General features: G+C 43.6%; 1 protein-coding gene across 3 annotated transcripts in view; it reads left to right on the forward strand.

The window, feature by feature from the left end:
* Positions 1-220: 220 nt before the first annotated feature.
* The window catches only part of CD109 (CD109 molecule), a 133,322-nt gene continuing 116,315 nt past the window's right edge, over positions 221-17,227 (forward strand). The window contains exons 1-2 of one of the 3 annotated variants that reach the window (XM_032764088.2): positions 221-633; positions 6,171-6,331. In XM_032764088.2, the coding sequence (XP_032619979.1) occupies positions 533-633; positions 6,171-6,331 (262 nt within the window). In that variant the 5' untranslated portion in view covers positions 221-532. The remainder of the gene's footprint in view (positions 634-6,170; positions 6,332-17,227) is intronic. The other 2 variants (XR_012655499.1, XM_075063804.1) reach the window with 2 other exon arrangements.

Below are 17,227 nucleotides of genomic sequence, written 5' to 3' on the forward strand. Positions count from 1 at the left end.
ATACACGCCTTTAGGAAACGCCCCTGCGAAATGCCTGTTTGGTTGCAGTCTCTCTGGAAGTCTGACTCACAGTCTAGGACAATGATTACATGTTTTCCACTCAGCCGAGTTCCTTCCAAGTTTGAACTCGTCTCTAGCAGGGGGTGGCTGTGCCTGCTTAGACAGGGAGCGTGGAGAGGTGGGGCTGGCTATCAGGGGCACCCTGGTAGTGGTGTGACCCGCCGAGAATAGCTCACTTCGGCTGGCAGGCTTCAAACACCACCACATCCCCTCCCCGCGCTTTGCAGCCGCCCCTGCTGGCAGGGAAGGGCCAGAGGCTGTATCAGGGCGCGGAGGGAGCAGGTCTGGCTATTTTGGAGCCCGCAGCCGCCGCAGCGGGGAGGAAGGTTGTGAAGAGCCCCGTGTAAAGCGAGAGGGCGGGTGGAGCCGCAATAAGGAGCTTCTGTTGCTCCCCGAGCGGGCTCGCCCCTCCCTGCGCCGGCGAGGAGGCCAGCAGCATCCCGCGAGCCGCTTTGCGCACTCCCAGAGCAGGATGCTGTTCCCAGGCCGGGCTGCACCGAGCGGCTCCCCTCCGCTCTCCTTCGTTCATCTCGTCTCGTGTCTCCTGGCGGCGTCGGCTGCCGCTGCGGCAGGGTATGAACGAGGGCGAGCTGCGGGGGGCAGAGGGGAGCTGCTGGAGGCAAGGCAGAGTGCGCGCTGTGCCCCATTCCGACCTGAACGCGGTGCTGCAGCGGCTGGAGCCTTCCGTTTCCAGTGGTACAGGAGCGGGGCCTCAGTCAGCGGAAAGCGCTGGCCAGTCACTGGCCTCAGCTGGGGCCCGCTTTGAAGTTTTCTCCCAGCTCTGCCAATAAACGGAGAAACTTTATAGCTAGCTGCATTTAACATGCACTGCGGGAAAAGTTAATGTCCCCCCCCCTCCCCTTAGGCAGCGAGTCATGGGTAGGAGGAACCAGAGAAATCCCACTGTTTTTCTGTACTAGTGCCCTTCTTCAATAATGTCCCAGCTTGGGAATGCGTTTTTAGATCGACTCTAATAGGCCTTGGCTACACTTGAGAGTTGCAGCGCTGGTGGTGGCTTTACAGCCACACTGGCAAGGCACATACAGCACTGTATCTCCTTGGCTACAGCGCTGCTTGTACTCCACCTCCTCCTTATTCTTCTCATATATAGCGCTGCTGGTGCAGTGCTGGGGCGCCAGTGTAAACAGGTATCAGAAGGGTGGCCGTGTTAGTCTGAATCTGTAAAAGCAGCAAAGGTACCACAGGACTCTTTGCTGCTTTTAGTGTAAACAGGGAATAATCTCAGTACGCTGTAACTGTCCTCTGGAAGCTTCCCATAATGCTTTTAAGTAAAGATAACACTCTTTGTTTTGTTGTGATGCCTCTCTTTATTTTGTTGTCAACTCCGGGCTCCCAGAGCTGCTTATCTAAAAAAACAAACACAGCTACTGTTTGCTGTGACTGAGCAGAGACAGGCGGGGGAGGGGAGTCCATTTCGGAGCAGCTGTTTATCTGGTCTGTGAGAGAAAAAAGCTGTTTGCTTTCAGTGAGTGAGAGAAGGGTGGGGGAGGGGGTCAGAACTTGCAAGGCAGGGAGCTGAGACAGTGTCGGCTCCAAAAATCCACTCTTTCTGTCTCCCCCACGGTCCCTGTCAGACTCCACCCCCCCTTTTGAAAAGCATGTTGCAGCCACTAGAATGCTGGGATAGCTGCCCATAATGCACCACTCCCAATGCCGCTGCAGATGCTGCAAATGTGGCCAAGACAGTGCGCTGGTAGCTGTCAGTGTGGCCGGACTGCAGCGTTTTCCCTGCTCGGCTGTACGAAGACAGGTTTAACTCCCAGCACTGTACAGCTGCAAGTGTAGCCGTACCCTATGTTTTACTGTGATTTGCCCTCTCACATGCTAAATATATTGTGATACAAAATTAACTTACCAAGCAACATTGAGATGGCGTGTGGCTTCCCCTGTTTTCTTTCTTGTTTATTTTCTAGGAGTTTCACCGACCAACCACAGCAGTTAGATACTCCTTTGGGATTTAAGTTGCATTTATTAAGCTTGGGGCCTTAGCCTCCTCCCACTGAAGCTGGTGGAGGAAGATGAGGCGCAACAGACCCTAATCCTGGCTAGGGTTCCATTGACATTAATGGGTCTCTGCCCTGGCACTGAGGTTTGCCTGCATGGAGTAACTTGTATGTTACCAGAAATTAATTTGTAAGTTTGCTTCTGGACTTGATTGCTATCTACCAAAATGGGAAAGAACGAATGAGTTAAATTGGACACTGGTACTGACACTGCCTTATCAATAACGTATCTTCAGTGTGTTTTCCCTCTATTAGAGAGAGGTGAAATGATTGGGCTTGTACAGTAATGCTGTTATGCTTATAAGAAGCACACGGAATCTTTTTAAAGAGGATAAGGCAATCTGCAGTGTTTATTGAGAGTATAATTTAAGCATTAAAATCAGCATATGCTTCCATTTGCTTTTACACACACCCACCCCAAAAGGTTTTGCAGCCGTATCTTATAATGTTGCTTGGTCAGTTCCAGTGGCCTGCTGAAACTGCACAAGAGGGAGAGGAGCTGGGTCTCCGGCGAACGCATTCGAAGCTCCAATGTTGATGCAGAATGAACCCAAGGTCCCATGGCAATACATCCTTCCTTTATAGTAATAAGTTCCCATACAAACCTATGGACCTTGCTGTGACACATCTGTCAGTCACAAGGTATTCAAGGTTATTCTTAATCACCATTATTTTGAGTTGTTACCAGGAGGATCTGCAGCTGTTTCTTATCTCATCCCTCTTGCTCAACTCCTTATATCTTGTCCTTGGGGTGTATGTCTTTGCTTTAGGGTTGTCAGTCTGCCATCTAGGTGACTCTGATAATAAAGTTGATGCCTTTCGCCTCCTCCCCTCCCCTCTTGACCATTTGGCACAGCTGTCTTTTTTCAGTTACTTAGTATATCATACCTTCTTCACTCACACACCAATCAGTATATAAGACAATAATTACAGCCATAAAACTTCTGTCTTTCTAAGAACAATCATTAACACAATCAGCAAAGAATAAACTCAGAACAATTTCTTCTTACTAATTCAAGGCTAGCAAAATGGAGTATAAAGCAAAATAAGCAAAATGGAGTACAATTTATTCAAGACAATTTCTCCTAATTAGGCTTTCGGCCTACATTGTTTGTATAAGCCTCTGCTCCAACATGCAGTAGGGTGAACATAAGAACAGCCATACTGAGTCAGACCAAAGGTCCATCTAGCCCAGTATTCTTCCAACTGCGGCCAGTGCCAAGTGCCCCATAGGGAATGAACAGAACAGGTAATCATCAAGTGATCCATACCCGGCACCCATTCCCAGCTTCTGGGAAACAGAGGCTAGGGACACCATCCCTGCCCATCTTGGCTAATAGCCATTGATGGAACTATCTTCTATTAATTTATCTAGATCTTTTTTGAACCCTGTTATAGTCTTGGCCTTCACAACATCCTCTTGCAAGAAGTTCCACAGGTTGACTGTGCATTGTGTTAAAAAATACTTCCTTTTGTTTGTTTTAAATCTGCTGCCTATTAATTTCATTTGGTGACTCCTAGTTCATGTGTTATGAGAAGGAGTAAATAACATTTCTTTATTTACTTTCTCCACACAAGTCATAATTTTATAGACCTCTATCATATCCCCCCTTAGTTGTCTCTTTTCCAAGCTGAGAAGTTCCAGTTTTATTAATCTCTCCTCATACGGAAGTTGCTCCATACCCCTAATAATTTTTGTTGTCCTTTTCTGAACCTTTTCCAATGCCAGTATATCTTTTTTGAAATGGGGCGACCACATATGCATGCGGTATTCAAGATGTGGGCATACCATGGATTTATATAGAGGGAATATGATATTTTCTGTCTTATTATCTATCGCTTAATGATTCCCAACATTCTGTTTGCTATTTTGACTGCTGCTGCACACTGAGTGGATGTTTTCAGAGAACTATTCACAATGACTCCAAGATCTCTTTCTTGAGTGTAAACAGCTAATTCAGACTCCATCATTTTGTGTATATGGTTGAGATTGTTTCCAATGTGTATTACTTTGCATTTATCAACACTGAATTTCATCTGCCATTTTGTTGCCCAGTCATCCAGTTTTGTGAGAACTCTTTGTAACTCTTTACAGTCTGCCTGGGACTTAACTATTTTGAATAGTTTTGTATCATATGCAAATTTTGCCACCTCACTCTTCACCCCTTTTTCCAGATCGTTTATGAATATGTTAAATAGGATTCAGTACAGACCCTTGGGGACACCACTATTTACCTCTCTCCATTCTGAAAACTGACCATTTACTCCTGCCCTTCGTTTCCTATCTTTTAACCAGTTACCAGTCCATTTATCCCACGATTGCTTACTTTGCTTAAGAGCCTTTGGTGAGGGACATTGTCAAAGGCTTTCTGAAAATCTAAGTACACTATATCCACTGGATCCCCCTTGTCCAGGTGCTTGTTGCCACCCTCCAAAGAATTCTAGTAGATTAGTGAGGCTTACTGACCTGTAATTCCCAGGGTCACGTCTGGAGCCCTGTTTAAAAATTGGCGTCACATTAGCTATCCTCCAGTCATTTGGTACAGAAGCTGATTTAAATGATAGGTTACAGACTACAGTTAGTAATCCTGCAATTTCACATTTGAGTTCCTTCAGAACTTTTGGGTAAATACCATCTGGTCCCAGTGACTTATTACTGTTTAGTTTATTAATTTGTTCCAAAACCTCCTCTAATGACACCTCAATCTGGGACAGTTCCTCAGATTTGTTACCTAAAAAGAATGGCTCAGGTTTGGGAATCTTCCTCACATCCTCAACCATGAAGACCGATGCAAAGAATTCATTTAGTTTCTTCGCAATGTCTGTATCGTCGTGGAGTGCTCTATTAGCATCTTAATCATCCAGTAGGCCCACTGGTTGTTTAGCAAGCTACCTGCTTCTGATGTACTTAAATTTTTTTTTGTTATTACTTTTTGAGTCTTTGGCTAGCTGTTCTTCAAATTATTTTTTGGCCTTTCTAATTATATTTTTACACTTCGTTTGCCAGAGTTTATGCTCCTTTCTATTTTTCTCACTGGGAATTAACTTCCACTTTTTAAAGGATGCCTTTTTGCTTCTCACTGCTTCTTTTACTTTGTTGTTTAGCCATGATGGTTCTTTTTTGGTTCTCTTACTATATTTTTCAATTTGGGGTATACATTTAAGTTGAGCCTCTATTAAATGTATTTAAATAAAATCTATTTTAAAAGTTTCCATGCAGCTTGCAGGGATTTTACTTTTGGTGCTATACCTTTTAATTTCTGTTTAACAAACCTCATTTCTGTGTAGTTCCCCTCTCTGAAATTAAATGCTACAGTGTTGGGCCACTGTGGTGTTTTCCCTGCCACAGGGCTGTTAAATTTAATTATATTATGGTCACTATAACCAAGCGGTCCAGCTATATTCACCTCTTGGACCAGATCCTGTGCTTCACTTAGGACTAAATCAAGAATTTCCTCTCCTCTTATGGGTTCCAGAATTAGCTGCTCGAAGAAGCTGTCATTTAAGGTGTCAAGAAACTTTATCTCTGCATCCCGTCCTGAGGTGATATGTACCCAGTCAATATGGGGATAGTTGAAATTCCCCATTATTATGGAGTTTTTTATTTTAATAGCCTCTCTAATCTCCCTGAGCATTTCACAGTCACTGGTCAGGTGGTTGGTAATACGTCCCTACTGCCATATTCTTATTATTCAAGCATGGAATTGCTATCCATAGAGATTCTATGGTACAGTTTGGTTCATTGAAGATTTTTAGTTCATTTGATTCTACGCTTTCTTTCACATATAGTGCCACTCCCCCACCAGCATGACCTGTTCTGACCTTCTGAACCCTGGTGTTACTGTGTCCCATTGACTATCCTCATTCCCCCAAGTTTCTGTGATGCCTGTTATATCAATATCCTCATTTAATACGAGGCATTCTAGTTCAGCCATCTTATTACTGTATTTAAATTTCTAGCATTGGTACATAAGCACACTAGGGTGTGTGGGTAACAGCAGAAATACAGAATTTGTCACCAACACAGTTATTGCCTTTTCTAAAACAAGATTTGATTTATTCCTCTTCCCCTTTTATGTTTTCCAGACCCACGTTTCTGGTGACAGGTCCCCGGAACATTAGGCCTGGTGCAAATGTGACAATTGGGGTAGCTCTGCTGACAGACAGTCCTCTGCAAGTCACAGTGAGAGGTGAAGTGCTCAGAGGGAATGATATCGTGCTACATGGGGAAGTTCTCTTTGAAAAAGGTGAGTTGGCAGGAACAGCCTAGAGCAGTGGATCTCAACCTTTCCAGACTACTGTACCCCTTTCAGGAAGCTGATTTTTCTTGCATATCCCAAGTTTCACCTCACTTAAAAACTACTTTCTTACAAAATCAGACAAAAAATTATAAGTGTATTACTGAATATTATTGCAAAATTGCTTACTTTCTCATTTTGTCTATATGACATTTTAGTTTGTACTGACATTGCTAGTGCTTTTTATGTAGCCTGTTGTAAAACTTGGCAAATATCTGATGAGTTGTTGTACCCCCTGGAAGATCTCTGCGTAACCACATGGATACATACACCCCTGGTTGAGAATCATGGCCTGGAGAGATTTAAATGAAGATTATCCTTCCCCTCCTCCCCGAAATATCAGAGCTGTTAAAAATACATTAAAACATGAATTTTATTGGACTTGTTTTACCAAGTATGGTCAATCAAAGAAGAAAAATTCTATTTCCATCTAAATATAGTTAAAGGTGGAACTGTTTGCTGAATAGTTAGTGGTTTGTATGTGTGTGTGCCCATTAACTCATTATAAGCACTTTGAAAATAATATGTGTAGTAGGGGAGTGTCATATGATATGGTAGCTGTCTGGATCTTAAAAGGACTCTGGACACTGGGGCCACATGAGTCCAATATAGAAACCTAGGGCCATCCCGAGCTATTCTGGAGCCCTATGCAGCCCCCCCATGGGGTGTGTGTTTGGGGCCCCAAGCCTCCGTGAAGGTGGGGTAGCTGGCCCCAGGCCTTCATGGGGGGGTTGGCTTGCGGGGGAGGAGGGAACCTCCCCCCAGCACTGACCGGTGGTGCGGCTGGGAGCCTGGTCTCTGCACTTCCCACTGCCAGTGAGTGCAGGCCCAGCCCTGCTGCACTCCTTAGGGGGAGGGAAGAGGTAGGTCTGGGGCGGAACAGTGGTAGAAAGAGGTAGGGTGGTGATGGAGCAGCGTGGGGGCTTTGGGAAAAGAGTGGAGTGGGGGCGGAAGTGGGGTGGAGCAGGGGCAGGAATAGATGAGGCTGGGGCAGGGTAGGGGTGAGCGGCCTGGGGAAGAGGCGGGAAGGGGCTGGAGCAGCACGCAGTTGTGCAGGGCACCAGGAAATTTGGTACCCCAAGTTTCCTGGTGCCTTATGTGGCTGCGTACTTTGCATATGGGTAAGGACGTCCCTGCAGAAACCCCCTCTCTTTCTTATGTTTACTGGGAGGATTCAGAAACCAGGCAGGAGCATGTGAAGTGTCAAAGCCACTCATAAAACAACAAAGCCCCATTGCTTTATATATATTAGGCAGACTGAGAAAAAGTGTGGGGGCCAGTGTGGGTACGAGGCTGCCCTGATCACATAATGAGGTGGCTAACAGTCAGAAGAGTAGAGTGAGAAGGTTTCTTTTTGTTTTGAGGCTATGGCCCAGAGTCCAAGCTGCACGGCTCAAGGGGTGAAGGCCACCTTTGTGACCCCTGAATTCTAGTGCTGGCTGACGACTGCTCCTGTTTATGTTGTAAGTTTAGAGTAGTCTGAGGTGGCTATAGCCCATACTGGCAAGTCTGGCAGCTAGGAATAGCTGGAGCACTGAGGTGCTTCATACCTTCGATCTGCTCCAAAAGAGCGTTATTATTGTTACATTATAATTGTCCACCTTTGGGCCCAGATCTGAAAGTTAATTGAAGTCAGTGGAAAAGCTCCCATTTATTTCAGTGGTCTTTGGCTCAGGACCTTGAAGATGTAGAGCAGGGCACATAATCATTAGAAAATAGGCTGAACACCCAAACTCATTCAGTGAGATGGTGGATGAGAATAGCTGCCGCAAACATGAAAGGCCCCATTCCACTATGAAGTCCCCAAATCATCCAATCCATTCTCCAAGTTCATTTTGCTTAAAACTATAGCCCTGATTTCCCTCATTATAGTAACTGATTCTCCTCTTATTTCGAAAATTTCCTACACACTACAATATGATATAGATACCAACCCATTCTGAGTAATATGACATATGACATAATCACACAGAACTGCACAGTATAATGATGAGAAATGGGATATTTCAGTTTGGGTAATAGGAGGCTGACTATTTTCTCCCCACTCTTCACTGGAAAAATCAGTTGAGGGAATGTATAAGTGTGCAGTAATGATTTATGAGGCCACAATTTAAAGTATGAATTTGTCTACCTTCACTAGAGACTTCATTGAACTATAAATTGTTGGAAGTGCAGCTAACAAGGCTTTTAGAAAAGATTTATTGGACATGATACAAATGTTTGTATAACACTGTATAGTTATATTAACACAGTAAACCATTCCATTTTAATAAATGCCTGGCAAGTGCTGAGATAACAGATGATACATGCAGAACATCTTTAAGACAGTTCAGCTCTTTCTACTTTGCATTTCAACTTGTACAGCAACTTGTTTCCCCTCCTCATTTTGTCTGAGGCTGAATATTCTTTGGCTCACATTGCCCCTTCAGATGCTTTTCTATTTTGTTCCTGGAAGGAAAACAGAATGCACATTTATTGTAAAAGCTGCTCTCTTCTTCCCTTCCTTTCTCTTTTAACTTGCCAGCCTATCGTCCTTTGTCTCTGCTTCTCTTGACAGCAAGTCTAGCTTGCCTGGTATGAGCTTTTATTGTTTACATTTGTTTAATGCCTAAGGGGACACCAGGTAATTTACTGACATATGATCAGACAAGTTCCTGCCCTGAAGAGCTTATAATATGAGTACCTGGTTGTGCAATGTGCTAATGTCAATGGGAGATGTGAGTGCTCAGACTCAGGCTCTAAACCAGGGGTAGGCAACCTATGGCATGCGTGCCGAAGGCTGCACACGAGCTGATTTTCAGTGGCACTCACACTGCCTGGGTCCTGGCCACCGGTCCGGGGGGCTCTCCATTTTAATTTAATTTTAAATTAAGTTTCTTAAACATTTTAAAAACCTTATTTACTTCACATACAACAATAGTTTAGTTATAGACTTATAGAAAGAGACCTTCTAAAAATGTTACAATGTATTACTGGCACGTGAAACCTTTCATTAGAGTGAATAAGTGAAGACTTGGCACACCACTGCTGAAAGGTTGCCAACCTCTGCTCTAAACAGACAACACATTGTTACCTCTTCTGACCTGAACAGCTAGCCATAGGTCAGGGTCTAGCAGGTTGTTCCAGTTAGGAGGAGAAATTGATGATGGGTATCTGTTTGATGCAATTCTGTTTATTTATAGAGACTATACAAAGTCCTGTTTCCCTGAACACAGGGCTTCTCCCAGGACCACACCATCCACCCACCCACACCCACTCACTCACCCACCCACCCACAAAATATCTCTGGTAAAAAAATGTCCAGTGTAACCCTCCAGACTTATGATGCTAATTTCTGGGCACACTCCATTGTGCCTTGTTTTAGGTGAGGCTCCTTAATGTCTCTTGCAGCTATCTTAAATGAAGGGTGCATTCACACCCATCAGTTTCAATGAGGTTTTAACCCAACTCATAGCAACTCAATTCATATATATATATATATTTAAAAATGATCTAATTCAAACAGAAATTATTTTGGGAAAGTTATGTGGCTTGTATGAACAGGAAATCAGCTTAGATGATCACAATGGACCCTTCTGGACTTAGAATCTATGAATCTATAAAAATACCACATAGAGGAGTGCGCAAAAGATTTAACACAACACTGAAAAATTGTCTATTTAATTTTAACCCTGGCTTATATACCTCTATTTCTGGTCAGATTTTATATTTTTCCTGATTTTCTGTTTGATACATGGAAAGGCAAAGAGCCAGGCACTGGGGATAAAGGGTTGAGAAAGTGGCAGGGCCAGAAGCCAGCAAGCTGTACCAAGCTCTTTGCTCTCACAGCAGGGCTTGTTGGGAATTGGAGAAGTTCTGTCCTGGCAGCACAGAAGACTATAAGTAGGGCCCTATCAAATTCATGGTCCGTTTTGGTCAATTTCAAAATCATAGGATTTTAAAAATAGTCAGTTTCATGCTTTTAAATGTTTACATCTGAAATTTCACAGTGTTGTAACTGGGGGGGTTCTGACCCAAAAGGGGGAAATAGGGTGGGGCTTGTGGGATTGCTATCCTTACTTCTGCATTGCTGCTAGTGGGGGGACCAGCACAGAAGTGATGGTTGCAGGGTGTGAGGGGTTGTCACTTTTGAGGGGGGGGCAGGATCGGTCTTACAGGTGGGCAACCGTCCAGGACCCCATGGTCAGGGTATGCTATGGTCCCCTCTCACAGTCTGCCCTGGTCCTTTTAACCCCCAAGTACTGGGCCCAGAGCTAGGGAGGCACAGGCTGGGGATGCTCATATGCTGGGGCTCCTACTGTACGCCGGGGTCCAGTTGCTAGTCCAGACTGGGCTGGGCTGGGACAGGACTTCCTCTTCCCCTGCAGGGGCCGTTCCTGGGGCTGGGTCAAACCCCCTCCTCCACACAAGGAACCTCCCCTTGCTGCAGGAAGCTCAGTGACTGCTTTGCTTTCAGCTCAGCTCTGGAGGCAGCACAGAAGTAAGGGCAGCACATTGGAAGCTGGAAGCTGCAGCAGGAAGCTCTGCGACTGCTGACTGCTGCCTAGCTCTGAAGGTAGCACATCTGTGGAGCTTCCTGCAGCTGGGGGAAGAGGAAGTCCTGGTCTTCCCCAGCCTGGCCAGGACTTGCAGGTGGAGCCCAGTGAACGATAGATCTGCCTCCTCCACAATAGCCAGATTTCATGGGGGAGATTGAATTTCACGGTCTGTGACATTTCTTTCATGGTTGTAAATTTGTAGGGCCTTAACTATAAGTATGGAACTATTGTGATTCAGAGATAAAATAACCTATCAGACTAAAACTCTTTAACTGCCCTCTGAACAGCAAAACAGTCTTGTGTTAAACTGTGTCACGGCTGAATATAGTGGCCTGAAATTGTTGCTTCTGTTAATGGTGTTGACACATGGGATCCTGCCAACCAGCTGATGTGGTGACATCATTTTGAGATATACTGTTTCTATGGTGCTATTACCTACAGTGTTAGTGAGGCTGGCAGCTGTTGATATGCTACCCATGGGCAGGACAAGTGTTGGTGGGATACCTGAAGCTATTGACCATATTATGTATCCCATAACCTGGGAGGGTTCTCCACCTATTCATCAGTGCAATGTAATCTGAAGGCCCCAGTTCAGCAAGGAACTTCAGCATGTGCTTAACTTTAAACGTGTGACTAATCACTTCCTATTCAGCAAAGCACATAAGCCCATGCTTAAAGTTAAGAATGTGCTCAAATGATTTGGGCCTCAAGGTACTTAAGCGTATGCTTAACTTTAAGCATTAATTTAATAAGCATATTTCTAAATACTTTGCTTAATCAGGGCTTCAGTTTGCATGAGAATTTGTTCCTTATTTAACATAATTCTTGCTTTATGTAAGAAATAGAATAGAGTTGTCTATTCTCTAATGGTTGACAGGTTTGCAATTTTAAATACACCTCTACCCCAATATAATGCTATCCTCAGAAGCCAAAAAATCTTACCGCGTTATAGGTGAAACTGTGTTATATCGAACTTGCTTTGATCCACCGGAGTGTGCAGCCCCGCCCCCCTGGAATGCTTCTTTACCGTGTTATATCTGAATTTGTGTTATATTGAGTCGCGTTATATTGGGGTAGAGGTATATGTTATAATTAAAATTTTGATTCCTTTGGGGTTTTTTGAGATGAGACATGAGATAAATACTGTGGCAGTATAACTAGGTTCACATCTTTGCCTTGCTTACTAAGTATGTAACAAATGAAACAGACATATTCTGATGACATGCTGGCTGTGATCCATGCAGAGAGACAATACGGAAGTGCTTATTACCTGAGCCTGGCTTCACGTACCAGAAGCAAAATATCAGACACTGATGCAGCAAGCGAGATTATTTAGAAGTGTTGCTTTTGTTTGGAGACCTAGCTTCCTGGTATTGGGGTAGAAAGGAACACACTGAATATGTCTGCAAGTAGAAATACATGGCTAGAGGAAAAACTTATATCAGTGAACAGGACAAAAACATGCCCCTGGGACAGGGGAAGAGAAAGAGCTTGCATTTTCTGCAGTAAAACTAAAAAGAATATAGAAAGATTAGCTCTGGAGAAGATATGACCGTGCACATCCTCATGACATTAGGGCCTTGCTACAGGTTCTGGGTAACTCCATTATTAGAAGAACCTTCATGTTGAATGGAAGTGACTATAGAAGCATCAGTATTGTTTATATCAGAAAAGGCGTATCTTCTAATCTACATGAACTGATCTGTTGACATTCACGGGAGAACAAGTGACAATGATGGGGACTATAGACATGCAGGTTAAACTCCATGGTCAGAGAGCTCCAATGTCTCTAATTATGCTCTTTATTTCCATACATGAGAGGCCAGTGATGGATCAAAAAGATCCAGCTGAATTGGCAAAAAGCTCACTTGATGGAGTAAAGTAAAACCATATAGCTACAGTATTTCAGGAACATGCTTTGGTTTTCAAAGAAGAAAGGGAGAGCATGTAATACTTCGCTGTAAAAGCTATCCAATAAGCTGGGCAGCCCACCTGAATGTTACAAGGAGAACATGAGTTCACGATATGCCATCAGACCTTCAAATCAGATCTGGAAAGTCTAGTCAAGACAGGAGTTGTGTCATGCATAGATAATGAGCAACTGCCGTTGTTCCAGTGCTTAAGTTAAAAGAGAATTTGGGGTGATTTCAAAGTGACTATAAATCCAGTCTTACGTGCAGAACTTTATCCTTTCTCATAGTTAACATTTATTTGCTTCTTTATCAGGCAAAATTTATTGAAATTGAGTCCTGTCAAGCTTACTTACAAATGCAGTTGGAGGAAAAAATCTCAGGGGAATGCTAACAATAGCAGTGCCTAATGAGTTTTACTGCCCAAATAAGTTTTTCAAAATGTAAGCTCAACAGAAATGCTTCCATTAAATGCTAATTAAAGAAGAAGAAAATAAAAAAGAAAATAAAAAATCAACTGGAAACAAAAACATTGTCTTGCAGTGTTTGCCATCCAAACATTGTAACATGTTCTAGTGCAGGCGTCCCCAACGTGGTGCCCATGGGCACCTTGGCGCCCACGGGAGCATCTAAATGCGCCCGTGTCCTGGCCGGCGATCGAGCATCCGCCAAAATGCTGCCGAAATTCGGCGACGCCGCTTGACATCGAGAGGCATTGCCACCGAAATGCTGCCAAAATTCGGCAGCATTTCGGCAGATGCTTGATCACCGCCATGGTCCTTCGTCTGGCATACGCCAGACAAAAAATTTGGGGACCACTGTTTTAGTGCATGAGAATTGTTGTGATAATCAGGCCTACAAGTTATGAGCTCAGCTGTAATAAGAACATCTAAGTTAATAAGAGGTCACAATAGCCTACAACAGGTATTGGCAACCTTCGGCACACGGCCTGTCAAGGGAATCCGCTGGCGGGCCACAAGACATTTTGTTTACTTTGACAATCCGCAGGCATGGCCCCACGCTGCTCCCAGTGGCTGCGGTTCGCCATTCTCACAGCTTCCATTGGCCGGGAATGGTGAACTGCGGCCACTGGGAGCTGTGCCTATGGAGGGTCAACATAAACAAAATGTCAAGCAGCCCTCTAGTGGATTACCATGATGGGCCACATGCCGAAAGTTGCCGACCTCTGGCCTATAATAACAAACGTTGATTGGAGAAGTTATGAAAGGGAGACAGACTGAATCAGTCCAAACAAAAAGGCCTACCAATATTCAGGGACCATGCTAAGATCATGCTTGGCAAACAAGAAAATTGTGGAACCAGAAATCAATGAATCAAAATTGGTGTGTCAGAAATGAGGCCTAACTGGTCGACAAAATAATGAGAGAATGGGCTATTCAACCCATCACTTCCTTTTGGGTCTATGATGGGGTGGTCCACCCCACACAAGTTTTGAGCAGGTTAATATGGGCCAGAAGAGGCCAGTTAACTTTATATGCTGCACCTGGAGTAAAGCCAGGGCTTGATAAGTTTTAATGGCAGATGAAGCCCAGCTGGGGGAGAAGTTGAGATAGGAGTATAAAGCCAGGAAGTGAGAGCACAAGGAGATCTGCGGATACCCCCTAGGGGAAAAGGGGGTTGGCTAGAGTCAAGGAGGAAATGCAGGGGGAGAATAAGCTATGGGTCCAGTCCTGGACCAGGGAATTTGACAAGAGGATTAGTGATGAAGAAGCCACAGGGACTAGAGGAAGCTCTGGTGGAAAATTCAGAGATAGGCAGTGAGATAGAGAGATGGGGTAGGAAGGAGCCCAGAGAAAGAGCAATAGGGTCTGAGACTAAGAAGACCTATATTAATTGTCATAGTGTCTCTAGGTTGGATCCCGGAATAGTGAGTGGACCTGGGTTCCTCTACCAGCCACTGGCACAGGACTTGGAGTTGGAATAGAAGGTTGTTTGAGATGGCATATGGACAGCTTGTCCCATGGGACTTTGTTACCCCAGAATGGGGGAGACTATATAGTGACCTGGCTGGAGGACTGAGTTATGAAGATGGAGCACCCTGAGTTATAGAGAGAGAGGGGCTACAGTATGAGTGATGGACAGAAGGTGGTACAGGTGGGGCGAAAGCTAATTCCTAGACCCAGCCAAAAGGAGGTGCACCTGCAGTGAGTCAAACCGCTTTATTGGGTCCGTAAAGAAAGAGACTTTGAGGGAAAAAATTGCCTACTGGAATAAGCTTCCCCATTGTGCCTGCACTCTCACCATTTCATGGGACCATGGGCCTTTGTCATTCTGACCCTAAGAAGTGTCCTGACCAGCTGGGCCAGAAGGAGGGACTTTGATGACATTTTCACCTCTGCTGGGTTTTAAAGATACTTTTACTTGTAATAACATATGTTAGAATTTAAGGAAACTGGAAAAACATTTTGATTCATAAAATATGACTTAGATTAACTTTTATTTGTTTAAGCCAAAATGAATTAGAGCTGCTTTATCAACCAAGGAGCATACAAAATACTGGGGCATCTAAATTAGATGTTACAGCTCAAGAACTAGTCATTGTGGATAGTTCTTTGAAAACATCTGCTCAATGCAGTGGCAGTCAAAAAAGCTAACAATATTAGGAACCATTAGGAAAGGTATAGTTAATAAGACAGAAAATATCAAAATGCCACTGTATAAATCCATGGTATGTCCTCACATTGAATACTACACGCACGTCTGGTTGTCCCATCTTAAAAAAGATATATTAGAATTGTAAAAAGTACAGAGAAGGGCAACAAAAACGGGAACAGCTTCTCTATGGGGAGAGGTTAAAAAGACTGGGACTGTTCATCTTAAAAAAGAGATGACTGATGGGGGATATGATAGAGGTTTATAAAATTATGATGTGTGGAGAAAGTGAATAGGTGTTATTTACTTCTTCGCATGACACAAGAACAAGGGGATCGCCAAATGAAATTAATAGGCAATAGGTTTAAAACAAACAAAAGGAAGTACTTCACACAACACATAGCCAACCTGTGGAACTTGTTGCCAAGGGATGTTGTGAAGGCCAAAAGTATAACTGGGTTAAAAAATGGATTAGATAAGTTCACAGAGGACAGGTCCATTGGATGACATTAGCCAAGATGGTCAGGGATGCAACCCCATATTTTGGGTGTCCCTAAACCTCTGACTGCCAGAAGCTGGGATACGATGATGATAAGGGATGGATCACTGAATAAATTGACCTGTCCTGTTATTTCCCTCTGGAGCATCTGGCACCGACTAACTGTTGGAAGACAGGACACTGGGCTAGATGGACTACTGGTCTGATCCACTATGGCCATTCTTATAATCTGGTTGAAAATAGCTTTCATTATTTGTATGCGTTAACTGTAAATTTCTTGGAATAGTAAATTAATTTATATGCATTGATTGTACATCTCCTCTGTAGTGAAAGGAACTACTGTTAATAGAATTAACTTTGAACTGGAGAGCTGAAAGAAACAACTGTTAATAGAATTAACTTTGAACTAGAGAGCTGTAAGAATGATCTTTCAAACAAATATTTGCTAAACATGACAGAGGCCGTGAGAATGACTAGCAAGCTCAGACAAGTACAGTGATCATCCATGTCAATACTGGAAAAATTGTTTTTGCCAGAAGTTGTTTTGCATACTTAATAATATGCCTTTGATGGGAAACAGTGGAAAACACTGATGAATTGTAAGCTGTAAAAGAACAATTTACTAAGGATGAAAATACGAGATATGCTGAATCCCTTGTGTTAACATAAACATTTCACACTGTTTCTTTTCAGTATAGCTAATAATCTTCAGCTGTGCTAAGTGACTCATTGATGGTTGTAGAGGATATACTTGAAAATCTGAAATGTGGTTGCTATGAAATTGTGAGGCAACTGCAGCTGGGTAGGGTGACGTGAGACTCATACAGCCTCAGTTCTCTGAGTGTTTGTGGTTTAAAACAAAAATAGAACAGGCGAGAAGTACTTCCAGCATTTTAAGAAAAAAAAGTACTGTGGGACTGTACAGTTGTTGAACACCCTAAAGCTAAATGATAATGGACCCTGATGATTTTTTTGCAGAAAGACAGGGGTAACATTCCTGTGCAGTACTCCAACTGTGCAGTGCAATTAGATAACTTCTGCCATGCAGTCATGAACAAAAGGCAAGTAGCTTAGAATCATAGAAAAGCAGGGTAGGAAGGGACCTTGAGAGATAATCTAGTCCAGCCCCTGGTGCTGAGGCAGGACCAAGTACACCTAGACCATCCCTGACAGATGTTTAAGCTCTAACCTATTCTTAAAACTTGCAGTAATGGGGATTCCCCAACCTCCTTTGGTAACCTGTTCCAGAGCTTAACTACTCTTTTAGTTAGAATTTTTTTCTTAA

The sequence above is a fragment of the Chelonoidis abingdonii genome, chromosome 3 (genome assembly GCF_003597395.2).
Source record: "Chelonoidis abingdonii isolate Lonesome George chromosome 3, CheloAbing_2.0, whole genome shotgun sequence".
NCBI lineage: Eukaryota > Metazoa > Chordata > Testudines > Testudinidae > Chelonoidis > Chelonoidis abingdonii.